Here is a 26,545-nt window from a genome sequence, read left to right as displayed (position 1 = left end):
CCATGCATGGACAGTTAAAAATATACTATGTATGCGCAAACATATACATTCATACAGACAATCTCATTCATTAACAAAAAGTTTTATCTATCACAACATAACTGGATCTAGAGACACTGTGCTAAATAAAACAAGCTAGACACATCAACACACCGCCTGGCTTCACTTGTATGTGGATGATTAAGGAAGAATGTAAAGGTCATATATGAAGAGTGAGGGCAAACCTGTGGGTGAGGAAGACCTAGAAAGAAATTTGAGAGCATCGGTGAACAAATTTAGGAGTCTACTGTTCAACCTGAGGACTAGAGCCAATAAAACTGGACAGTATTGGGAATTTTGTTTTTAAGCACATTTTACCTGCTTCTGACTAAAAATAAAAGTATGCAAGATGGTATGCTAATTGCTTCACTATAGTTCTATTTTGCTATCTATCTATATACCTTATGACATCATTTTGTAAACCTCCAATACACGCGTTAAAATTCAATTTATAAGTAAGGCTCACTACAGCCTCTCCATGTGGGTTCCCTGGCACCTCTTAACCTTAGTCAGAGGTTTCTTTTTACGATGGGTAGTAGTTAATGCAGGTTTTTAACTGATCAAAATGCTCACAATAAGTAACTATGAGTACTCAGACCTAACCAGAATCTCTATCAATTGGTCCCTACCCACCAAGGCTCAGGGAACACTGTAGAAGAGGGTGTAGAAGGAAAGGTGAGAATGCTATCCTCTGACCATGGCACTGGCCAGTACAATCAGAACTCCCAGCAGCTGTGGCTGCCTGTACAAGATTAAGCTGACACAAACTCCAGTGTGGATGGGGAAGGGGTTCGGGACCCTACAGCTCATTGAAAAGCTACTGGCAGTGAACGGCCGCTGGAAGAGAGAGAATCATTTTCTTTGCGTGGCCACTGTTGATGGCCCATGAACATATAGAAGCAGTACTAATTGGACTCAGCGAATTATTAAAAAACAAAATCAAGCAAACAAAAAACCATAAAGTTAAGATGCTCCAAAAGAAGTTCGAGGGGAAACAGTGGGAGGTATGAACTATATACATGTAAAAAGTTAAGGTTAAAAATAAGTGAAAAGGATGCGGTGGCACACGCCTTTAGGCACAGCACTTGGGAGGCAGAAGCAGGCAGATCTTTGTGGGCTGGAAGCCAGTCTGGTCTACAGAGTACAAGGACAGCCAAAACTACACACAGAGAAACCTAGTCTCCATAAACGAACAAATAAACAACAACAACAAAAAACCCAAAAAATAAAACAAAACCAAAAGTTAAAAAACAGACAATCAAACAAATAAAAATAACTGCATTGGGGCTATAGCCCAATGGTAGAGGGATTTAATCCCCAGTATACCTTCCCTTAAATAAAATTAAAGCTTGCTTATTCATTAGAGATAAAATACAATAAAAACACGCAAATCACATGAGTAAATTTACCCAAGGATTTAAAGACAAATCTTGAAATCAGAATCCTGTGCACAAGGAAAGTGATGTGTTAAGAAAATAACTACATCAGGCAAGGTATTGCACACCTGTAATTCCAGCACTTGGGGAGGCAGAGATAGGTGGGTAGGTCTCTGTGAGTTTGATGCCAGCCTGGTCTACAAAGTAAGTCCAGGACAGCCAAGGCTACACAGAGAAACGCTGTCTCAAAAAAAAAAAAAAAAAAAAAAAAAGAGAGAGAGAGAAACTGATAGAGATATAGATTCAGGGATAGGTTAGTATGAAATCACCACAGATTCCTGGAGCCACCTGAATCCCAGACACCTTAAAATGAACTGCAATCACTAAGAACCCGAGTATATGGGTTCTGATGCAATCAAACCATGTTAAGTCTATCTACCTCACCGAACTTTCATGTGGTATGTTTTCAAAAACTTCCTGAATGAATGACAAAAGGATATTACTTTCCAATTATACAAAAATAATCACAAATAAAATTCTCTGATACAAACTTTAGAAGATGATCAAAATTCAATTATGCATATGAATGAACATTTAAAACAGGCAAGGAAGAATATGCAACGGTTGCCTCATAACATAGCAAGTCCAATCACAGTATGGAAAGGGTCGATGCTATTTATTTTACTAACCACTCGGTTTTCTTATGTTACAGCTTTCCCACACAGTAAGACTACAGTCCACATACACATGTGTATGTTAACGAGGACATACAAGTCATACTGTTTTTTTCTAAAGTGTTCTATTAAATAAAAATTTCTAGGTTTAATATTCATCTACAAAACCAAATAATTAAAAAATTATCTTTCTCTTCCTCATTTACTGTTTTTTTTTTCCCCTCCAAAAAAATTGATTTGATGATCCATTTGGACCTTAAATTCACGGCTTAGAAACACAAATGCAAAAGTATTCACTATAACATTATCAAAATGCTGATAATCTCTGAAGATGAATGACAAATATACGGCAGTTCATCATCTATCTTCAATGCACGTTTAAGCCTGTAATAACACTGAATTTTTTTAAGGAAATCTCTTATAAATATTTTAATTCTAAAATTCAGTAAGGAGCATCAACAACAGTAAGTTATCTGTCAAGGCACACATTGAAAGCAGTGTTCAAATTACACCAATAATTACTACATCTCACACACACACACACACACACACACACACACACACACGGCCTACATGCTAGAAAGTTACAGAGCAAGTGAACACAATGTGAGAAAGTACATGTCTTACTTGAACATGTTATACAGTCTTATTCTACAGCCTGGAAGTACTAGATAATCTGGGTCAGTAGTTTGCAAACTTCTGAAGAACATTAAGGTCAGAGACAGACCAACTTCTTTCATATACTGGGGATGATGTGAAAACAAAACTTTCATTCTTAAAAAGGCCCTACTTACTTTATAAAGACTTAAAAGCCCACTCTTTCATTTTAGCACCCACATTCTATAATAAAGTAGTCTAAGCTACTTTATTAACTAAATGAGTTTTCTGATATTTAATCACTGACAGTATCAGGAACTAAATTCAGGACTTTGGATTATTTGTTCAATTCTTTAAAACAACAAACTACCTCATATGTAAGATAAAGGTGAGAATAAGACTGACATTGTATTGATTGTCTGTAGAATAAGGTAATTATTTGACAAGACCATCTCTGAGAGCGTTTTCCAGATCTAAAATTCATATTCCACGAAAATGCCAAATTTAACAAACAAGTATATTAAAGGGATGAATGTTCTCAAACACAGCAGAACCCTTCAAGTATTTCAAGGACTCTAGAAAAATACAAGTCAACTACAGAGACATACTAACAGTAGTTCGGCCATTTACCTTTAGTGTCCCTAAAACGTTTCTTCAACTTGTCCACCTCTTAATAGCTAAGATATGGAATGCTGTTCTCAAAGTGCACAGAAATAATCATACTGCTAAGTTTTCCTGGTAATTTAACATTTTAAGAAGGGACAGTGGCCTAACCGAAAAATATAAAAGTCACTGAAGATGTTCTAAGTTAATGACTGTCCCAGAGAGACCTGAGCACATTAGTCTAAGTTCGATGTAAGAGAGAAGCATGATGCATTAGTACAACGGTCACAAGTAAAAAAAAGTTTTAATTCCCACCTATTAAAGCCTGAAAGAGGTTGCTCTGAAATATGTTAATAACCCGCTCTATGGAACTTCTGAGCTGTCTGTCTTCAGTCTGGCTTAGTTTCGATCGATATTCTTCCAACAGATGTAATGCTCTCTGGGTATCTGGGAAGAAAAAGAGTTCGGTTAAATTTTCATGTGTTTATTACCAGTCTGTATCTGCATACATATTTACAAGAAAGCGGTACATGCTATGTCTGTAAGACATCCAAGGAGTTCCCCAGAGCCTCCAAGTCGGCTGCAGCCTCACTACATCCATACCCATATTCCCTAAGACAAGTATTTTAGAGACTTCATGTCACCGTAGAGAAAGGTGAGTAGTCTGTGGTAAATGTGGCTCGAAGGCATCCAATATTCAAAGACCATCTAACTAAAACGCCTGCAACTTCCTTTGAGACTGTATACCAGACCAGAACAAATTAGCTACAATTTGTTCCTATAACCAAATGTGAAGTGTTTCTAAACACCAATTCTCAGTATCCCACAGTCGCTCACAAAATAGTGTTGAGTAAGAATGATGAAGAGAAATACTGAAGCAACCAAGTTTTTTTTCTTTCTTTCTTTTTTTCCAAAGACACAGTGGGGAATGGACTGCTTCTGTCATCTCTAGGGATGTCAAAGTGAGTTCTGCGAAGTTCTAGGTGTTTCCACCTTGTGAAATCATGTGAAGCTCGGATACCCTAAGCAACCAAGGCGAGACCGTGCTGATTCACCAAAGTCACACAAACCTTTTAAAAACAGCAATCGTAACACCAGGTACCCGAGTGACAGCCACAAAACAGTTCCAAAAGAAATCCTCACCTTGCTTCCGGACCGGCATTTTTCTCCAGGACCAGGAAGGCGGCACACACCTCTACGAACACAGAGGAAAGGAAACTTGAAGTCAAGCGAAGAACAGAAGCGTGGATCCATTACTCAGCCCCCCCACCCCACCCTACAAAAAAAACCTCCAGAGCAGGAAAAAAACTCCAACCTGGTTGCAAGTGCCCACACCTTCCAAAGTTTCCCCAAGTGCAGAGCCGGAGCCTCAGCCCCACCCCACCCCCCTGCAGTGTCCACCAAGGCGGAAAGCTGGTCCTCGGGGGGCCAGCATGCCTCCCCTCCCCCCGGAATCAAGGCAGCCCGGGGGCGGCCCCGCAAGGTCCCCCCCAAGCTTCACCCTCCGCGGCGCGCACCTGAGGAGCCGGGCGGCCGCGGCGTGCCAGCCGCGCTCACACCTGCTGCCGCCGGCCCGCGCCCGGCCGCTCCCCCGGCCCCGCTCGGGCCCCCTCCCCTCGCTTGCCTGGGCTCCTCGCTCGCCTCCTCCCGGCGACTCCAGCAGGGGCCGGCGCCGGACCAGCCGCCGCTCTCCGCGCCGCACCTCGCTCGGCGCATGCAACCCCCGCTCCGCGGCCTCCACACCTGCGGCGCCGCCGCCGCCAAGTTCCCGCGGGCGGCCGAACGCGGGCCGCCCCGCTGCGCTGCGGCCGGACTCCCGGGAGCCGCGCGACCCGCCGGGCCCCGCTCCACGTACCCCGCCCCGCCCCGGCTCGAGCTCGGCAGAGGGGGTGAGGGCACGGGAGGGAGGAGGAGGAGGGAGGAGCTCCCCTCGGCGGCCGCACCCCGCCGCCGCCTGCCTGCCTGCTCGCCGCGGCCCAGCGGCCCCGCTCGCCCGCTCGCCTCCGGGCCGCCCCACCCCCGGAACCTCGCCTCCTTCCGCGCCCCCAGTCGCTCTCCCCCTAAACTTTCCGCCAAGATGGCGGCCCCGGAGCTGGCCTGCCGCGCGCCCACGTGACTGCCCTCCCCGACGCTCTCGGCCAATGAGAAGTGAGGAGGCGGCTCGCTGCCAGCCCGGGGCATCCAGCGCTGCTACCTTGGGCTTGGGAGAGGGAGGAGGGCCGGGAGCGGGGATTGGAGAGCTGGAGAGGGGGGACCCCGGGAGCATCCAGGGGAAGGCGCCCGGCCCGCGGGGGCTCCCGGCCGAGTGGCTCCGAGGACAAAGGAGTTGACACGCGCTCCACAGGTGGTCTGAGCGGCTTTGGGACACAGCCTGCACCTCGCCTTAGCCTACCCGGGTGGCCGGCAGTGCTGGACGAGCGCGCCAGACCCGAGATGCTGGAGGTGTGGGGAGGCAGACGCAGGCTGGAGACACCCCCTTCGCCCCGCTGGACATGTGCTGGCCAACTTCGGGGCAGGAGGAGTGCCCGGCACGCCCCGGGTGGAACCCCAACAGGGAAGGATGAATTTGAGCAGACTGCGCCGTCCCCCACGTTAGGGGGCGGAGGGGGAGTGGACTTAGGAGGGGAAGGGACTTGGTTTAAGTCTTCCACTTTTTACTGGTTCCTAAAATTATTCGCGTCTCAAGAGAAGGTTTGAGGGGTTTCATTCAGGACGGGATGTGAAACCGGCTGATTTGCTGGAAGTTTGAGGGTTTCAGGACTTTTAGGTCTAAGTGGTTAACTCCTAGGATGAGCGCGTTCAAAGGTGAAAATAGGTTCTCGTTCCTTTTCTCATGCATGCGTGCATTCATGCTTGCGTCCCCGCCCAGTGATGCTCCCAAGAGTTACCCATGTTATGGCGGTCCCTTTAAGAAACTCACCCGCAAAGCTTGGCACCGGTGACACCCGACTTTAATCCTAGGAGGCAGAGGAAGGCGAACTTCTGTGAGTTCAAGAACAACCTGGTCTACAGGTCCTGTTCCAGGAACAGCCAGGGCTTCATAGAAAAACAAAACAAAACAAAAAACCCCTCACCTGTAGCTACCCCAGAAGCTGAGCTGCTCACACCTGGTTTAAATTTCAAGCACCTCAAAGCCCAGCAAACAGTCCCAAGGGACCCTGCTCTAGAGTTGAGCCCCGCAGCCTGAAGAAGGGGAAAATTTCTCCAAGTCACTGCTCAGGTGGCTGAGCTCCTTCTGAGCAAAAGGCACTTCTCTGCTCCGTAGCCCAGGAGAAATTTTCCAAAGTCGTCAAAAGTTATTGAGGCAGAACGAGAAATCCAGAGATCTCTGTGTGTCAAAGCATAAGGCTGGATCAGCGAGATGGTTCGCATGGTTAAGGTTCTTGCCTCTGAGCCAGAATTCCACCCCTGGAATCCACAGGATGGAAGGAGAGAACCTCGGACGAGTGGTCTTTTGACCTCCACGTGCAAACACATTCAAAGTCAATCCATCAGTAAATGTGTTTTAATTAAAAGGGGGGAAAAGATTTTTCAATAAACCTGACAGCCTTTCAGTGAGTCTGTGTCCTTGGCTAATGGAGAAGTCAGAGAGGGAACCTTGCACGGTGACCCGAACCCCGAGGTGTGCCAACGCCTGGGTTTCACTTTTGGATTGTACCTTAGAATCCTGACCTGTGAGAACCTTAGGACTTTAGAGCTCACAAAGATTTACGTTCAATTTGAGGTAAAGAACCAGGTCCAGAAAGGGAAAGAAAACATTTCCTCAAAGGCCACAGTGCGCAACTCAGCTCTCCTAGCTCCAGGCCAGGCCGCTTTCCACTATGATTTTGACCAAGCATGTTGGCAGTAGATGTTTTGATTTGTTGCATTAGGCATGCTGTCATCTCAAGCCACAGTAAAAGCCACACTGCATAGAAGAAATGGGACCAGAGAGTGACTGAGGATAGCTTCCTGAAAGAAAAGGATCTTAATAGATGGGCGAAGGTTCTTTAACAGTGAAAATGTTTAACAACTTTGTGCTGCTATTAAGACTTCACTGATATGCAGCCAATGTAATGGCTCCAACAAGAAACTGTCTTTAACCACCATCTCTCTGGTCCCCATAGAACCATCCTAAGAACATGCTTTCTTCAGAATTTGGGATGGAGGGAAGTTTGTCCCCTTCCTTGCTGTCACTGCATTCATATATGTTCGGGTGCTGGGAAAGAGAGAAATAGGAAGATCCAAGTTGTGCTCTCAAGGACCCAAAGCTCCATAGGAAATGGTTAAAGTTCACTGAGCTCTTGCCAGGGGACCCTAAAGACTAAAATCAAAATTTGTGTTGGTCCTCAATGTCATCCTAATCCTTCCCTAAAATCCAAGTGAAAGAGGCAGCAATAAAGGGCATAGTGCTATACCCCAAAACAGAAATGAACCCAGCATTTGTTCCTCCTTGAGAGCTAGGACAGGTCCAGGTAGACTATGAGGGGACTTTACTACCCATTCTTCATTTCTGTCCCTCTGTGTTAGTTATTTAATGCTATAGAACAAGTTCCTTGATGCTTGGAAACATAAAAGTACAATAAATACTATCACAGCCTCTGTAGGATTCGGGGGCGCCTTAGCTGGATAGCTCTGATTCAGGACCTCAGGAAGTTGCAATCATCTCAAGGCTTGACTGGGGCCAAGGAGGTTCTGAGAGGCTGTCCGTCGGGGGTTGAGAAAGGGCCTTACTGTGTAGCCCTGGCTGGTTTGGAACTCTTTATGAAGACCAGGCTGGCTTCCAGCTTGTTGGAATGTTTTGGGTTTTTACCTTCCAAGTTCTGGGATTCCAGGTGTCTACCACTAGACCCTGCCACGAGGCTTTTTCAACATAGCTAATTCACGTGGCTGTTGGCAGTAGGCCTAAGGTTTCTCAAGATGAAAATTTCTCTACCTCACTGCCTGAGTGTCTTCACGACACAGTGACTGACTTCCCTTAGGGCAAGTGATGCAAGAAGGCAAGGCAGAAACCACAGTATTTCTCATGCCCTAATCTCAGAAGAAACACTTTTTTTGATGCATTCTGGTAACTTTTAGCTAGCTAATTTATAAACGAGTTCTATCGAAGCACCAGGCGATTTGACAGGTAGTCAGGATCCTCTAAATAATGGTTCTCAGCCTTCCTAGCGCTGTGACTCTTTAATACAATTCCTCACATTGTGGTGACCCCAACTATAAAATTCTTTGTTGCTACTTCGTAACTGTAATTTTGCTACTGTTATGGATTGTAATGTAAATAACTGTGCTTTCCAGTGGTCTTTCTACCTCCATTTCACAAGCTATTCCTGTGAAAGTGTCATTCCACTTCCAAAGGGGTAGAGACTCACAGATTGAGAACTGCTCCTCTAAAAGGTGTCCTTTTTTTCTGCACCTTTGTGAAAAGGAGTCAAACAACCTCCCTTAGGTCTCTTTAATGAGGACAGAAATCCCATTCATAAAGGATGACCTAATATCTCCTTCCAAAAGCAGATATTCAAGAACATGAAGTATCAGAAACCATGGTGGAAGCTGGGTACCGTATCAGAGTTCAAGTCAGTGCTGATCCTATTTTTCTAATTACCTTTTCACAAACTCTTCCCTACATCGTGCACTTAAATGCATGTGGCCTAATATATAATCTCATTACTTTTTCAACCTCCTCATTAAAAACACACACACACACATACATGTGTACCCACAAACACTTAAATAAAAAAAATAGAGGTTAAATCCGACCACAAAGTTTTCAAGTTAACTTTTCTGATGTACAGTTTAAAAGCCTTAGGAGTCAAAGGACCACAGGGAAAAGCACAACCCCCCCTCCTCGCATTCTTTTACTGATGGATCAGAGGTTTGATTGCAAAGAATATTGCCTTTCCATTTCAAACCTTCTTTGCCAGACATCCTCCTTCCCAGGCTATCTCTGCGTCCAGCTTTTCCTTTCTGGTCCCTAAGCCCCAGCCTGTCTTCAGCAAAGCTACACAGATCCAGCCAGACTCTAAGGCGGTGTAAGCTCTCAGGCCAGCAGAGTAGCAGTACACTGGCCAGGACAATCACAAAAAGGAAAGGACGGTGCGCAGTCAAGGCCTCTGTCAGCTGACTTAGTAAGCGGAATATAACATAAAGAACAGTGAAAGAGGCCACAGATGGTGTCATGAGCTCACCATGCCAGAAATGTAGATGGAGGTGTCCGTGTCTCTCCACAGTGTTAGAACTGATTGAATAACAATAAATTCACTAGGTTTGGCTGTTTCGGTGGCAGCCAGTTTGTCATATAATGGTCGCCTGGCTAAAGTGATGCTGTAGCTTCTTTTATTCCGATCTTAGTTACTAATACTAACTCTCATACCTCACCACACACACACACTGAATACATCTGTTTATCTATCTGCATATATGTAGATTACAGAATGACTACAAGGTAAAGAGGCTGCAGCTGAGTTCCAAAGGTTTCAGAAGTGGGCTGAGGAAGAATCTGTACTGATAAGATAATGAACCGGACTAGGCAGGAGGGAGCTGCTGCTGTAGGGATCAGATTGGGAGCAAAGCTACAAAGTTCAGTCTCTGGGTACTAGTCCGGAGCAGGAAATCAAAAGTTAGGTCCAAAAGGGCAAAAGATGGACTGGCAAGCAGTCTGGCAGTCTGTAAGTCTGCATCAACAGCAGAGAAGTAGGTGGACTAAGCCAAGGGTCCAGGAGCCAGGGAGCCCTCCCCCTTCTTCTTCCTCCCTCTCTCCCTCCCCACCCCCCACACTTACATCAGGTATCAAACGGTAGGTTGTTGTGGGGCCATGTCATTGACGTGTTAGGTATCCATTACTTTATGGGTGATGGTAAAGGAATCATTCCTTTCCTTGGCCTGGCGTGTCTGATACGTTCTTGAGCCTGATTTTCCCAGTAGAGTTTTAATATGCCCACATGACCCTACAGTCTCAGGTTATCCCAATCAATTTATAGGGTGGCTCCTTTCTACTCCAAGGAAGAAGTCACTTATCAGTCTGTGATGGATGGGTGATGGTGGCAGATGTTTCAATTCGTGGGTCCACACAAGGGCTTCGGTCATCCTGCTATTCAAACTGGAGCAGGACATGGCGGTGCACACCTTTAATCCTAGCGTGTCAGAGGCAGGACAGATGGAGCTCTGTGAGTTTGAGACCAGCTACGACTAAACATATCGAGACCCCGTCTCAAACAAAACAAAACAAACAAACAAAAAACCTAAAAAACAAAATAAAGTGACTTAGGGTGACCATGACATGAAAAACCATTTAGAGTGACTGATGGTAGGACATAGCTTCGTCTCAGCAGACAGTAGGACTGCCATGAGAACCCCAGGGAGACATGTCTTGGTAGCATACTTCAAGAGTGATTTCAACAAACCAGGGTCTAGAGAGAAGAATGTAACCAGAGCAATCATGTCTCTGAAACCTTATTTTAGGAAGCCATTCTCTAGCCTCAGGTCATTCACTAAGGACAGAGGAAGCTCCCGGCGCTCACCTTCAGTCTTCAAGCAGGTTTGTTCTAGCTGTCCAGGGCACAGAAATTCAACCAACTCAATCTGGATGAAAGATACAGATACTGTAAGTTCTTCCTTAATGTTCTTAGTCTAATGCTCCAAAATTCTAAAAAGTGGTGGGAATTTCCCGTGAGAAAGAAATTCTGAATGCCTTCAGGAGGGTCACCTTGACCTAAAGTGCCAGACATCCTGGACAGAAGATTGAACTCTGTGACCACAGCTCTAAACCCTTGCAACTTCAATCTCTGGTGAACACTGTAAAGCTATTGGTACCATTTTATCTACATAAAAAATCCAGTCTGCCCAGTTTAGGCGATACCAGGACTGGCCTCATTCTCGTGGATAATATTCTAATTTTTGCCTTTTTTTTTTTTTCTGTGATAAAATACTCTGATAAAAAGAAGAAGAAGAAGAAACTTAGATCCCATAAGATATGTTTACTGGGCTTACAATTTCAGGGAAGTCAAGACAGGAACTTGAAGGAGCTAGTCACATCCAGAGTCAAGAGGAGAGAATGAATACACACCTGCTTGTTAGCACTCAGCGTGCTGTCTGTCTAGCCTTACACAATCAGAGTGCCCAGCCTAGAGAAAGGCTCCACCCAGGGTGGGCTGGGTCTTCCCCCAACCATGAACTTAATCAAGGCCATCTCCCACAGACCCTCCCACAGGCCAACCGGACAGAGGCGAGGCGATCCCTCATGGAGAACCACTTCTCAGGTGGTTCTAGACTGTAGCAAGTGGATGGTTTACACTAACCACCACAGAGAACTATCGGAATGAAAAGTATACACTGAAACCGTTTGAAGTTCCCTTTAAAATGTGGTCGGTTGTCCATCTCTTCGATAGCCAACTGGACAACTGAACTCAAGCTTTTCGAATGGAGGATCACCAAGCTTCTGTAACATAGTTGTAGGTCCCGTATCTCTTTATTATACAGCACTGCATGTAGTGTTAAAAGGTAGACTTAACTTATTTTAGTCTCGCAGCCACCTAAGCCGCTTTCTGGTTGTGCCCTCCCACTTTGCAGAAGAGGGTACTAAGGAAGGAAGGTTACTTTAGGGCACCAGAGCTGGAGGATTAAAGCTGGGGCTGAGCATCCCTTGTTGTTTTCCATTAGTCAACATTGCCTTGTTTCTATTTGACCCCTCCATAGGTTAAAAGCAAAACCCCAAAAGTATATATAGAGGTATGGGGAGTAGTATACAAAAACTAAAGAGGAACAGAGATGGACAGAAAGAGAGAGAAACTAAAAGAGGTGGAGAAAGTAGAAAGTGACTAAGAGACTTAGATAAAATAAAACAGAGCACTCGGCAGAGGCGGGCGAATCTCTCTGAGTTTGAGGCCAGTTTGAGCCCAGTTTGAGGCTACACAGTGAGATCCTTCTCAAAACAAAAACTGAACCAAACAAAACCAAACAAAACACCCCCCCAAAACAAACAAATAAAAATAGGCATTATAATATATCTTAAAATTGTCTCAACAGTGGAGACAATTTGATGAAACAGGAAATAGGAACATTGCCTCTACCTCAAAGAAATAAACCTGGTTATAGACTATGACTAAATGAGCTAGGGCCTTGGTGTTTGTTTGTGTTTGTTTGCTTGTTTGTTTGTTCCCAATGCAAAGGTATATTTTTTAAAAATCTTGCGTCTGGATAGATGGCTAAATGCAATAAGAGCACTGGCTACTCTTCCAGAGGACCCAGGTTGGATTCCCATCATCCACAACTACCACTCCAGTTCCGGGGACCCAGTGACCTCTGCCCTCTGTGGACACTAGACCCACATATGGTAAACAGCCATACTTGCAGGCAAAGCACTTCTCCACATTTTTTAAAGGTTAAAATGAATAAAGAAAATACCCTGTAGCATCTTTCTTCTTTTTCCCTGACAGGCATCCTTGAGTATAGTTGAGAGGTTTCCTAGACACAGGAGATGTTCAACTTAATGGAGCCCTTAGATAGCACCTGGTAGCATCCTTTGTTTAATGGACAGTCCATGTAAATCCAGGGAGCTCCCATCACACATAATTCCAAAGGACTTTCCCGGATAACAGAAAGCTACTAGCATCTCAGAATAATCAGCCTTGTGCTGCAGAGAAGGTGTTGTTTTCTAAGGGTGCATCTGTAAGATTAGGCAATTTGGACTTCAGTCCTTAAAGAACTCTTCGTATTGAAAGAACCATAGGATCTCCTATTGCTGCCTTTAGGATCATAGGAAAGTCTCCTTACCCCAGAGGCCTCCTCACCCTACCCTGTGCCAGGAGGATTAACAGTGTCTCTTCCAGGAAGTTTTTCAGTAAGGCTTCTCAATCAGATTATTTTTTTTATAGTCAGAGAACACAGACTTAACTGAAATTTGAAGAAATGTTATTAGAATATTATGAAGTTATTTGTATTCTGTTTCTGATAGGGGGCCCTAATGGAACTCAGATAAGCCAAAAGAAGTTAAAAGACTTTTCCTAATGGGATGTGGACTGAATCATGTGACCAATCACCTTCATGATGGAAGATTGCCAGCGCTTTCTAAAAAACCAGCTCTCTGTGGCGGCCTTTCAGCTGGGGGAGTGGCACCCACTAGAGCTATCATTTTCCTGGTTTGCATTTTGAATAAACCTAAATTCCTTTATTATTCCCTGCTATTTTACACTCACAAGGACAGGAAAGACAACAAACCCTTTAAATCTTACTTTCTATTTAAACTTCAGATTTCTTTCCGAGATAGTTATACCAACTGAGATATTTGTGCTTAAAATATCCTCTACTTTTCATAAATAAGTCAGGCTACAGTTGACAAAAACAAAACAAAACAAAACAAAACAAACAAACAAAAAAAACCTTTTCAGAAATGTTTTCGAAAAAATCCCGATCAAAGATAGATATCACTCCCAGATCACAAATTATCCTGCAAATAATGCCAAGCCCAAGGGTAGTGAGGGAACAAGGTAGGGACAGCTATAAATCAAGAGTTTTAAAAGGGGCATTACAAATCACTAATGAAGGTGAAGAAAATGAGAATAAGGGAGACGAGAAATATTTACTAGGAAAAACTCAGGCCAGCACGATGGCTCATTGGGTAAAGGTGCTCGCTTCAGAGCCTCGGGACCTGACTGCGTCCCTGGGACCCACATGGTGGAAGGACTCACATGTGTTGTCTTTTAACCACCACATCTGTACTGTAGAACACACAAAGAAGCCTCTTCTCCACAAAATTAAAGAAGGAAAGAAATGCTAATGTCATGATTCAGAGAAGCCTAGGTTGAGGAAGCAACGTCAAGCTGTATCTCTGTTCTTTATTCTTCCTTTCAGAAATCATTCCCCAAATATTAGAACAAGAAAAAGATTGTCCCTCCAGCCTTAGTGAACACATGAGTGTTTAACTCTAATATGATGTAGGGTAGATAAAATATTGATAAATCTGTGTGTCTGGGTTGGGAGTTGAAAGAATGAAAAATGCAGCTCAAAAAAAAAATCAGTAGAGAAGAATTACACACTCACACACATGTGTGCGCGCACACACACACACACATACACACACAGAGAGAGAGAGAGAGAGAGAGAGAGAGAGAGCTGTATGTGTGTGTTTCTTATAATGAGGTTATAAAAATATCCCCCAACTGCATTCAAATAATTCTAAGTTTCTGAATATAGCTTGGCCTAATTAACTTGCTGTTGAACCTGCCTAAAACACTTATATTAGACTATAGTGGGCAAAATAATTCAACACAAAGCCTATTTTATAGTAAAGGGTTGAATGTCTCATAATTTTAATGAATTACTCACCAAAAACATAATACACTGTGGAATATTAGTTATTTCCCCTCTTGATGGCATGGCTCACTGGAAGCTACAGTATTACTATTAAGTATTGCAGGAGTATTACTGATTTAGGGAAAAAATTCAAAATTCAAAATTCACATGCTGCCTTTATCTCAGTGTAAAATTGAAAAATCATTAAGTCATAAATTTGCCACAAGCTACACGCACCTTGCATGATAAATAGAAAGTGCTCTCTTCATTCCGAGCACTTTTGTGAAGATTTAAAATCTTCCTTAGTTAAATGTTAAAGCCCAGAAAAGTCAGTTGGACTGTCTTAAAGAGATGTGGAAACGACAGCCCTGAATTCCAAGGAAGTTGGGGGACTTGAGAGCATGGTGAGGGAGAGCTGAAACAAGGGACCGCTGAGATACCTGTGTAAAGAGAAGCCAGATCCCCAGGTTCCCACAGAGCCAGGAGACGTCCTCCTTCAGTCCTCCAAAGGACAGAAGTTTGACCTCATCCAGATCGCAGAGCCTTCATGAAGCCGGACACAGGAGGGCTGGCACATGTCTGTGATTCCAGGGCTTCTACAGGAGAAATGGCAGGCAGAGACCCAAGAAACCCCTGAAAGCTCCAGAGCAGCCAACGACAAAGGAGTGGTGGAAGTTATCTCCCTTACACACACACACACCCACAGAGATTAAGATAAAACCTACAGCAGTTTAAGAAGCACATATACATACCGATAAAACCCATCCTGTTACCATCCCCCCATACCCATTAAAAATAGATTTCTTTTTCTTTCTTCCTTTTTAAATTTTGAGACACTATGCCTGTGTAGCCCAGGCTGGCCTTGAACTTGCAACCCTCCTGTGTCAACCTCCCAAGTTCCGGAATTACAGATAATACACCACCATCTTCAGCTTAGGGAGGATTTTAGTAGCTTGGTTAATCCCTTTGAAGGGCACTAGATTTTGAGGTGTTCATGTGGGTTGGGATAAAGAGGCAATTTGAAAAAAAAAAACGTCTGGTCTATATGATGCTAGACTGAACAGGCACATGGGCACTGACTACACCAGATATGCCAACAGGACTCTGACCCACAGCCTTTCTCTGCAGAGAAACCTTCCCTTGTGCAGACGTTAGCCTTGAAGAATTAGGGCTTCCACCATGGCTGCCAGCTTTCCTAACGTACGCCTGTGCTTCCAAGTCAGCACTACAGAAAGCTAAATACGCCTCCCCAAATCCCACTTCCAGCCACCTGCCTTCCAGCTTTGTCATCAGCACCACCGGTGGGAGCATACCTGCTTATCTCTTTGTTCTTTCCTTCCCTTCTTCTTTGTTAGAAGGCTTCCCCATTCCCGGCCAGCTTTACAGTCTCCCCAAGTGACAGCGGCCCTTCCCCTGGCAAGCCCAGTTTCTGTGTGATAATAGCCTTGATTGGTTCTCATTCAGGTGGCCACTGCTTATTTCAATGGTGACATTAAAAAAAACTCTCTTAAAAGGGCAATCACGAAAATTATAACAGAAAAAAAACTGCTTAGTCAGCTACTTTAAAAAAATGCCTCATTCATCAGGTTCTCTGTTTAATTGCTATAGATTGTGCATCTATTATAGGCCAGATCCTAAACTAAATTATACTTCTGTAGGACAGATTAGTCTAAGAAGAAAACCAGGAAGCCACATAGCTGATGCCTTGGGATCTGGCAGTTCGAATCGCAAGTCTGTTTTGTACTATGGTCTGCAAAGGATTGACTTCAAGCTTCTTCAAAGTTCCCTTGTTTGCATGTGAATGAAGAGATTTCCTCAGCAGGAAATACTACTAACAGGGGCTGGGGAGATGGCTCAGCAGTGAAGAATGCTGGCTGCTCTTCCAGAGGACACAGGGTTGATGCCTGGCACCTACAAGGAGGCTCACCGTTGTTTGTAACTCCTGCCCCACGTAATCTGATGCCATCTTCTGGCCTCCCTGAGCAACCAGCATACACATAAGATATTTTTTCTTTAAAAAGGATTACTACTAATACCTTTTTTAATGCCAGTTTGTTTTTAAAAGCAGAGGGCTGATATCCTTGAAAGTTTGTGACACCATTTTTAGGACTAAAATTTTAAAAAACTGTACATAGAATTACTTGTCTAGGATAATTCTCTTCCTACTCCCTCTCTGTTTTTCCGTCTTATATTTAATTTATTGACTTGCGGCACAAAGTTTTCATCAATAAAGTTGGCAAACAAAGCTCCTAGAGATCCTGCTCCAGGGAATGATATTCTGGGTAAGTTTTTACTAAAGATGACACTTTCATTAGCAGTGCTAATGAACTGTGCTCATTTCTTTGGGGAGTTATGATTTATTAAAGGAATTAAACGTTTGAAAAAAACTACCCAAATAATTACATCTATTCATTTTGAGTATGATCACAGTGTTTGCAATAGAAAAATTAGTGACTATTCCCTGCAGTCATGGTGGCTTTTAAACACTGCATAATTCTACAGATTGCCACTGGGAAAGATTGCGCCATTGCTCATTAGGTGGATAATGTCATTATAACAGCTTTACTCGGAGACATAAACCAGTTAAATGAGGCACCCGAAACAAAAAGGCAGAAGTTTGCTTGGTGAATCATTCTCGTTCTGCTGCGAGTGAGAATGCAACTCGGGGCTTAATCTGAGGAACCTTCCAAGGAAATGCCGAGGGTGGACAGAGGTCCTGTGATTGGTCTCTAGGCTTTGTGGTCTCTGCTCACAGAGTTGTCTGTCTGTTCACACAGCTTTGCAAGCTAATTGTGTACATATCAGGGGAGAATAAAAACGCACACACCGTAAGCATCTAGGAAGACCTCTGTGCTTTTGGCTCTCCTTTTGCCATTGTGACCTTATACCGGGAGCTTGAGGGTGACTGGTGCTGTTCTGGTCCAAAGTGCTGGGAAGTTCAGATGAGGTCAAAGGCAAGCCCAGGCCAGGCTGACCCCAACATTGGCCTTATCCACCTGTCTTTTTTAGGCTGGGCTCACTTAAGAAACATAGGCAGCTTGCTGGAAGTTGGTAAATCAGTTCTCCAAAGCAGAACCAACTGACACAGTAAGAAAAAATTATACCGTGCCTTGCCTCTAGCCCTGAGCACAGAATCTCACTTATACATTTAGTCGTGGTGAGAAGCCTGTGTAGCAAAGGGCAAGAGAGACTCCCATTGAGAGAAAGGTCTTATCCTAAAACCTATCATTCACAAGGATAAATTATTTAAATTTAAAGATTTAAATTTGAAATTCTTCGCTCAGGGGGCTGATGTGATGGCTCAGCAGGTAAGGTGTTTATAGCCAAGTCTGACAGCCTGAGTTCAGTCTCCTGGGACACATCCACATACACATTTACTCACACAAAGCCAAACTTAACTCCTGCAGGTTGTCCCCTGCCTCTCCATACCCAGGGCTGTGACACGTGACAGCTCCCACAATAAATAAATGTAAAGGTTAAAAAAAGAAAAAAAAAAAAAGGATTGACTCCAGCCTTGTTGACTGCTTTCTGGAGACATGACCAGGCCAGTGCTCTGCATTACAGAGATGCCAAAGCCTTGGCAGTCCACACTGCTGCTGGCAGCAGAACTGAGTTAAGGACTGCTTCTGAACCAAGGAACCACCTCTTGGCAGAGCTCGGAGGAGGACATTGCTGGGATGGTGCTGATGGGTGGTACTTTGGGTGGTTCTAGAAGAAGCCTTCTTCTCTGGATGCTCTCCATGAAGTTGGACAACGACCCAAGCTCAGCTCTCTGTGATAAAAGTTGTTCACCCACAGGGAAGGAAATGAGCGTGTCAGGAACGAGACAGCTGTAACTCTTCCGTTGGCTCAGTCCAGGTGATATTTAACACCAGCTATTCACAGGTGAAAGCGGAGATGAAGATGACCCAGCTCTCGGCTGTGGGAAGCCAACAGAAACAAGAGTCTAGGTAGATGTGATAGTCAACAAGAAAGCAAACCCAAGGCTGCTCTAAGGACAAACTGCTCTAAAAAAGAAAGGTAGATCAAGAGCCAGTTTGGGGTTGTCTGTAATCCAGCACTGAGTAGCTGAGGCAGGAGAATTGTGAGTTCCAGGGCAGTGCTGACTGACTATGTAATAAGAACCTGTCTGTCTGTCTGTCTGTCTGTCTGTCTGTCTCTCTCTCTCTCTCTCACACACACGCACAAAGCTACACACAAAGCTACACACACATGGGAGTCTTGGTTTCTTTAAAAACTCAGTTATATTATGTAAACATGTTTTTGTTCTAATCCCAGGTGTAGGATATGGGACCGCTTCAAATTGTCCACAGCAGCAGACCATTTGCTTCATGCAGGCTCTGAGAGGGGTGTGATTTTTGCCAGCTGCAGATAGTTTAATTCTGGGGACTCTGAAAGGGTATAAATGCCAGCGCCCAGAGAGGTTTGGGGGCTCTGAGGAAGAAGGCTGCTGCTGTTCCCCCTGCTGTACCTGTGTGTTGTTGCAGTTTGATGAAAAGAAGTTGGAGATATCCTGAAATGAAGATTGGACTTGACCTAAGGCACCCGAAGACCTTAACCAGCAGGAAGTAGTTAAAAGAGAATTGTGCCCCCTCTCCCCACTAACCTTCTTTCTTTTCTATCTGGTGTGGGGTGTTGGAAAGGATTGGGGTGGAGAAGGGAGGTAGAGGTGTAAGAACCCCAATAAAATAGATGAAAAATGCATGCCCTCCCACACATACACAAACTAAAAAGGAGGAACACAAGACTTTAAAGGGAGTGGAGAGACAGCTCAGTAGTTAAGAGCCTTTGCTGCTTTTGCAGAGGACCAGGGTTCAGTTCCCAGCACCCACATGGCAGCTCACAACCATTCATGACTCCAGTTCCAGGAGATCCTATACTCCTTCTGTCTTCTGCAGGCAGGCACTAGATATGCACATGGTATCCAGATATACATTTAGGCAAAACACTCATATACATAAAATGGGATGAATGAAAGGCAGCAGCAAGGTCCAGGAAATTCAGGAGCTAGCGAGCCACAGAGGAGGTGCTTTTGACCTAAAGTTACAGATTTAAGGTTTGAAGGGGCCTTTTTCTTCTCCTGCCACGGGTTGCTTTAGAGAGCTTGTCCTATGTTTTCTGCACATCTGTTCTAAGAATGCACAGAGCGTTCTGTTTTCTGAAATGTGGGGTCTTAAAGCACGGTGGCCATCACTCAGAGGTGTCTCTCCAGAGTCTCTGTAGAAGTGAAATGTGTGTAGCTAAACAGAGGCTGCAATTCAGCCTCTTTGCCTCCCTTCCTTTCTTCTGTCCCCTTGGGTTTTCTTTTGACGTTTGTCAACCTTATTTCCTTCTTTTTTCATTGCTACCCTCTGCATCTTTAGAATGACCCACACTTGACAGGTTGTATTTAGGTGTCTGAGACAGCCCCCTTCGTGAAAAACCTTGAAGTTCACAGCATACTTTGTTCTCAGAGTACTTAAAATCTTGACAACAGGCTATTTGCGCAGTGAGTCTTCAAACAAGTGTTAGATGCCAGAAAGACAGCCTAACTGAGCGGGAGACTGAAAGGGACAGATGGCACAGGGAGGAACAGAGGAAGAGCAGGGTGGAGGGGCTGAAGGAGGTCCTGCCCCAGCCGCCGCCCCTGATCATCCCGGCTCTCTCTGCATGTCTCAGAAGACTCACACTGAAATACAGTCTGGACCCATAAAGAAAAGATTAACAGAGTTACCAAAACATTCCTTAAAAATTAGCCATCTGACAGAGTGAAACCAAGCTTCACCTTTTATTTAATAACATTTTGGGGGGGGGGTGTCCAGTTCATATGCTCAATAAAGAAACACTGAAAAACCAAAACACATTCTGAGAGGAAAAAAAAAAAGCCCCAAATCACACAACCTAAAGATAACCGCCAACCAAGTAACGTTTGCTGAAGATATTTCTAGTATTTTCCATGCATATACATTTTTTCATAGAAAAAATAGTAGCATACGTGTTATTTTATAGAGTCTTTTTTCTTTCCTAGGTAAATTTACATTTACTTTTTATTTCTGAAAAGGCTTAGCTCATGGCAGGGTATTTCTGTTCAACTATGACATACATGTTTAATAACGATCTCAAATGGGGGGAAAACATCTATACAAAACACTATCACTGTATTATTTAACATTAGTTTAAACATAAGGATGTGGATGCTCCAAGGTATGGCTGAGGGGAAGGTTTGATTGTTTGTTTGAGACAGGGTTTCTCTGTGTAGTCCTGACTACCCTGGAACTCGCCTTGACCCCAAATTCAGAACTCAAGGTTCTACCTGCTTCTGCCTCCCGAGTGCTGGGATTACAGGCCTGCACCATCCTCACCTGGCTAAGAAAATTATTGTAGATATGAGGGAGAGGACAGCCAGAAGCATCCGGGAGAGCAGAGAGAGACAAAGCGGTAAACGGAACACGGCTCGCAGACTGGACCCGGTCGTGGGGGTCGGGGGAAGAGAGAGAGGATGACAAAGAAAGCACAGGCAAAGGAGACCAAGAGTGGAAGACCAAAGAGAGCACACAGCTGGAACAGTAGGGGTATAACGGGATGACGAAGGTGTGGGGAGAGCCCGTGAGTGGAGAAGTTTAGGGTAGGGGGCGGGATGAGAAGAGCTCTGAGGAGAGCCACGGGTGCTTGTACTGAGGAAGCCTGGAAGCCATCGTGCACTTTAGTACGCTAAAAGTCACCACAGATAACCATTTGCCTTCTTCTTTTTTCTAGACCTGACGTAGCCAACAAACTTCATGATAGCCTCCGCATGTTCCAAGGAGTCACAGCCTCCTGTAGGGTAACAGGGCCAGCGGTGACAAGGTAAGGATCCTCTAGTCTCTAAATCGTAAGAAAATAATTTCTACACCAAAACACATGTTCCGAAGTATGAAGCATAACGGAAGACATCAGTTAAAGCAAGCGAAATGAATGTGCTGGTTCATTCGTCAACCTGATTGGATTAGGACACCCGTAAGGCGCCCTCTGTGGTGGTGCCTATCTCCTCTCTAACCCTAGCGCTCCGGAAGCAGAGGCAGGCCCAGATTCCTGGGGCCTTGGGCAAGCCAGGGATACATGATGAAGGCTAGTCTCTAAAGAAGAGAAAAGAAAGATCCCAGTCGACGAGGCACGGCTTTGAGGGACCAGCAGCCTCCTGCATCGGGCCTGCCCTGCCAGGATGCAGGGCACCGTTAAAGTCTGCGCAAAAAAAAAAAAAAAAAAAAAAAATTCTTCCTCCCTTAAGTAGCTTTTTGCACGTATTTGGTTACAGCGACGGCCCAAATCATTAACGCGTGTCTAAGTCTCGACCTCTTTTCAGTTAACGCAAGGGCTTCTCAAGCGGTCTTCTCCAGCCCACACGAAAAGTTCTCTCCGATTGTGTGCCGTTTTCACCTTAGACACGCTTCACTCACATCTTCTCACACGCGCCTTTTAATTACTGTTTCCCCTGGCTTACACAAGGAAAAAAAAAAGTGAGGCCTCTAGAAGGAACTTTCCCAAGGTCACAAAGCTGACAGGCAGGTTCGTCTGATTCTAAGTTCATTGCTTTCCAAACCACTTGTGATTCATTTACTAGTCCTTGAGATGTTATCATAACGAATTAGCACGGTATGGACTTTTCCAAGACTTACAAGAATCTTTTTTTTTTTTTTTTTTTTTTTTTGAGACGGTCCCTTGTAGCCCAGGCTAGCTTGGGACCCCTTTTCCACCTACGGAGTGATGAGATTATTACGGGCATGTGTCAATAAACTGTTTATGACTCCCCCGTCCACCCCCCCCATTGGGAAGAAATGATTATGTTGGGGAGAAAGCAGTTGAAAGCTGTGATATAATAAGAAGCCATTTTGTGGGCACTACACAATGTATAAGATACAAACTGCATTCCCCCTTTGCCCCTGAAACTGTGTGATACCTGCTACTTTGCTGGCACACTGTAGGGTCTAACATGGTGGGCCTTGGGGTCTGCCTTCTGGCTCAGCAGTGCTGTGATCTGAGCCGGCTAACCTCCTCGTATTTCTGCCTTCTTACCAAGTAAAAGGAGAACAATAGCTCCTGTTATGAGGATGGCCGTGAAGACTGGAGGGAGAACGTCAGCAAAGCACTTAATCTTTTGTTCATCACATGCTAACTGCCTGACACATAATTATTCTTATTCCTTGATGTGGAGAGCCTAGATAACATTGTCTTATCCCGGGAGGATGGTGCTAAGTAGGACGAGAGGTAAAGTGCCCTGCTCTGATCTGCCAGCGGATTAGAAGGATAATTAAAAGCCTTCTCCGGGAGGCTGCACGCTCATATCACCCACTTCAAAATGGTTTCAGTCTGTGGTTATTTCTTCTGTTGCCAACGGATTATTTAGGCATTACGCAGTTTAATTTTTAAAATGATTGGTGTTTCCCAGACACCTTTGGTTATTATTTTCTCATCTAACTCGGTTGCAATGAGAAACAGTTGGTGAATGTTCAGAGTATATATATATATATTTTTAAAATATGATGTTTGTTGTTTGGGGAAATACCATCCTGAAAGCAGCGGTGTATCACGTCTATAACTGCTGTTCGTGTTTTCTGTGAGTTTACTGTTTTTCTGATTACATGTCCTATTGGTTATTGAAAGAAAATTTTGTCTGTGTTTACCTTTCCACTTTGTTAGCATTTGTTTCTTGGTTCCCTTTTTAATTTGTTGTTGTTTTTTTTTTCTGCTGCCGTTTGCTTGTTTGGGTTTAGATGACCACATACAGGGACTCATTTGGCTGGGGTGGGAGCCTCGGAATCTTGACTACCCTGCAGTCTCCCAGGAAAGCTTGAGCAGCCCCCCCAGAAAGAAGTGCAGCTACTGGCTGGTTTCACCCTCAGTCTCTGAGGGAAGGGAAAGAGGGTTACAGGGCTTTGGAGGGATATGTCCCGAGTTGAGGGAGGGTGGAGGGCACCTGCCTAGGAGTCAGATCAGCCAAACCAATCCCAGAAATGAAGGGGAGGGCAGACGTTTCCATCAATCTCTCCTTTCGTCGTGCATTCAGCTACCCATGCACTCAGAGGTGTGGTTTGCTGAGTTAACTTGTTTGTGTTCTGAAATGTCCCTTTTTACTACTGATGATACCCTTTGTTCTAGAATCTAGTTCATTTGATGTTAGTGTTTATCCCTGTGGGTTCTTATAACAAGTATAATTGGGGCTAGAGAGATGGCTCAGTTGTTTAGAGCATGCTGATCTTGCAGAGGACCTAGGTTCAATTCCCAGCATCCACAAGATGACTCAACCATTTGTAACTCTAATTTCAGGGAACATGAAATGTCTCCAAGTACACCAGGCATTCATGTCATGCACAGATATATGTGCAGATAAAACACTCATACACATAAAGTTAAACAAATATAAAAAGAAAACAATTTGGGGCTGGAAAGATGGCTCAGTGGTTAAGAGCACTGTCTGTTCTTCTAAAGGACCCGGGTTCGATTCCCAGCACCCATATGCCAGCTCACAACTGTCTCTAACCCCAATTCTAAGGGATCTGACACTTTCATACTAATGCACATAAAATAAAATTAAATAAACATAAAAAACAATTTAAAAGCCAAGTCTGGTGGTATATCACTGTCTTACCGTTGGAAAATTTTGTTTTTAAAGATTAAGTGTGTGTGTGTGTGTGTGTGTGTGTGTGTGTGTGTGTGTCTAGTCCAGGGTGTTAGATCCTTTGGAGCTGGAGTTAAGAGTTAAGAGTGATTTTGAGCTGCCTGATGTAGGTACTGGTTCTCTATACGTAGCTTTGCCTGACCTGAAATTTGCTTTGTAGACCAGCCTGCCTCTCCATCCCGAGCGCTGAGATTAAGGATGCTCGCCACTAAGCCCAGCTGCTGCAAATGGTCCTAAGAGCTGAGCCATGTCCTCAGCTCCCATAAATATATATTTAAACTGTCTTTGTTGTAGTTATCGTTTATGGAAAGTGTTTAATGTCGATTTTTATCCCTATCCATTATGACAATCTTTGCTTTTTCATCAGGATCTTAACCCATTTAATACAGTTGTTACAATAATCCCATATGGGCCTACCGCTTTATTAATCTTTGCTTGCTTCCCTCATTTGTTCTTTCTTCATCCTCCCTTTCCCTGACCTCTTTTGAGATAACCGAGGAACACTTCTCCTTCACCTTCTCTTCACCATTGCCTTGCTGGTTGTGATTCTGCATTCGTAATTCGGTAGTTGTTTCCGGGCTTGCAAAATGTGTTCTTCACTTACTACTGTGTCTTCTCATGACACTATAAGGAATCAAAGACAGCAGGATAACTTCATCAGTATATTTCATTCCCCCTCTCTGATCCTTTATAACAGCGTCATACATTTTACTTTTGCATATGTTACGAAATCCATAATATGCCATGATGACTTTTGCTTTAAACAGCCAACTTTGATTTAAATAAATTAAAATTTGAAAAAAAAAGTCTTCTATATTTAAGCACATTTTTGCCATTTTTAGAGCTCTACATTTCTTCTACACATATAATTTTCTATCTGGTTCACTTTCCCCCAGCTTGATGAAATCCTGGTGGTGATGATGTCTCTTGGTTTTTGTTTATTTGAAAAAAATGTTTTTATTATTTAGTCTTCACCTTTTTTTAGGAGTCAATTTTATTTTTTTTATTCTACTCTCTCACTTAAAAATTGGTTGAGGGTCTGGAGAGATGGCTCAGTACTTAGGAGCACTGGCTGCTCTTCCAGAGGGCCTGGAACCACAATTCCAAGCAACCATATGGTAGCTTGCAACCATCTATAACTCCAGTTCCAGGGGAAGCAGGTACTCATTTGGCCTCCTCAGGCATCAGGTACACACATGGTATACAGACACACACGCAGGCAAAGCACTCAGATATGTACAATAATAAAATAAAATTTTAAAATATTAGTTGAGGGACTGGGGAATGGCTCCTTGGCTACTGCACAAGTGTAAGGATCTATGTTCGATCCCTCAAGCCCGTGAGTAAGCCAGCTCCCATTGAACTTGCCCTGTAATTCCAGTATACCATACTTCCAGATGGGACGCAGGTGCAGGAGGATCCTAGGAAGCTCACTGGCCAGTTAGCCTGGTGCACACAGCAATGAACAAGACAGTCTGTCTTTAAAGTAGAAGATGGGCTGATGTGAGGTTCTCCGGTGACCCCCACACAGGTGCTATGGCATGTGTGCAACCCTCCTCTCATTACACACACACACACACACACACACAGAGCACACAAAATTTGTTGAAAAGTTCCCTTTGTCTCTCAATGTGAGAAGATGTCTCAGGATCATCATATTCCACCAGGGACTTCCTGCTTATAAATGCTAATGTGTTTGTAAAAAGTAGAAGAAGAAGAAAAAAAAAAGGCTATTAAATCCTCCCAATTCAAGACACAATATCTTTTGTATCCTGGGAGAATCTGACAAATTAGTAGTGGTAGCTAATTTTCTTTAGTCTTCCCCAAATGATTTAAATAAGCAGGTTGGATGATTCGTGAAAGCAATTGGGTTTGTGTGCACATTAGAATTTCTTGGGGTTGTAGAGCAGTCAGTTGCTAGCCTAGCATTCATGAAGGACTTGGGTTTGACGCCACCGCCACCATACTAACCCAGCATGGTGGTACATACTTGTCATTTCAGCATTCCAGAGGTAGTGGGAAGAAGTTCAGAAGCTCAAGATCATCTAAAGATACATAGCAAGTTTGAGGTCAGGCCATGAGACTGTCTCAAATAGAATAACATCTCTTAAGGTGGGTAATCTGAAATCCCACCCCCAACCCCTGATTCCTGGATGGTCGAAGTATTATGTCCATGGGAACAATTTGAAATCTAAGCTTGTGTGACATAGGTATGTCTGAGCATCTGCCCACCTGTGAAATGGCGAGAGCAACATCCAACCCAGTCACCAGGAACTAGCACCATGTTAAGCCGGAAACAACAGTGAGGGTGAAAGAGTTTTGTGAGCATAGAGAGCTTTATACAAGAAAGGTGCTTC

At 44.1% G+C, this 26,545-nt stretch overlaps 2 protein-coding genes and 1 long non-coding RNA gene across 16 annotated transcripts in view; 1 reads left to right on the top strand and 2 right to left on the bottom strand.

Moving 5' to 3' along the window:
- The window catches only part of Dlg1 (discs large MAGUK scaffold protein 1), a 181,639-nt gene extending 176,495 nt beyond the window's left edge, over nt 1–5,144 (bottom strand). For 13 of the 14 annotated variants that reach the window (XM_060370191.1, XM_021645132.2, XM_060370190.1 and 10 more), the window contains exons 1-3: nt 4,914–5,045; nt 4,433–4,484; nt 3,605–3,736 (exon numbers count right to left, since the gene is read on the bottom strand). In XM_060370191.1, coding sequence (XP_060226174.1) covers nt 3,605–3,736; nt 4,433–4,451 — 151 coding nt within the window. In that variant the 5' untranslated portion in view covers nt 4,452–4,484; nt 4,914–5,045. Of the gene's footprint in view, nt 1–3,604; nt 3,737–4,432; nt 4,485–4,913 lie in introns of all 14 variants that reach the window. The other variant, XM_021645131.2, reaches the window with a different exon arrangement.
- Nucleotides 4,723–5,619, top strand: LOC132648503 (basic proline-rich protein-like). The gene has a single exon (XM_060370107.1). It carries the CDS (start codon nt 4,723–4,725, stop codon nt 5,617–5,619), a length of 897 nt encoding a protein of 298 aa, XP_060226090.1.
- A 4,448-nt stretch (nt 5,620–10,067) lies between these two features.
- LOC132648720 (uncharacterized) lies at nt 10,068–15,197 on the bottom strand. Its single transcript, XR_009587102.1, has 3 exons — nt 14,995–15,197; nt 10,786–10,846; nt 10,068–10,506 (listed from the first exon to the last, which is right to left on the bottom strand). It is a non-coding gene; the product is annotated as an uncharacterized LOC132648720 (long non-coding RNA).
- Between the last annotated feature and the right edge of the window lie 11,348 nt (nt 15,198–26,545).

This window comes from Meriones unguiculatus, chromosome 17 (assembly GCF_030254825.1).
Source record: "Meriones unguiculatus strain TT.TT164.6M chromosome 17, Bangor_MerUng_6.1, whole genome shotgun sequence".
NCBI lineage: Eukaryota > Metazoa > Chordata > Mammalia > Rodentia > Muridae > Meriones > Meriones unguiculatus.
The sequence above is the reverse complement of the archived record's forward strand: the minus strand, read 5'-3'. Positions and strand labels throughout refer to the sequence as shown.

Coding starts and splice junctions, on each gene's coding strand:
- LOC132648503 (XM_060370107.1), top strand. CDS start 4,723: ATGCCTCCCCTCCCCCCGGAATCAAGGCAGCCCGGGGGCGGCCCCGCA.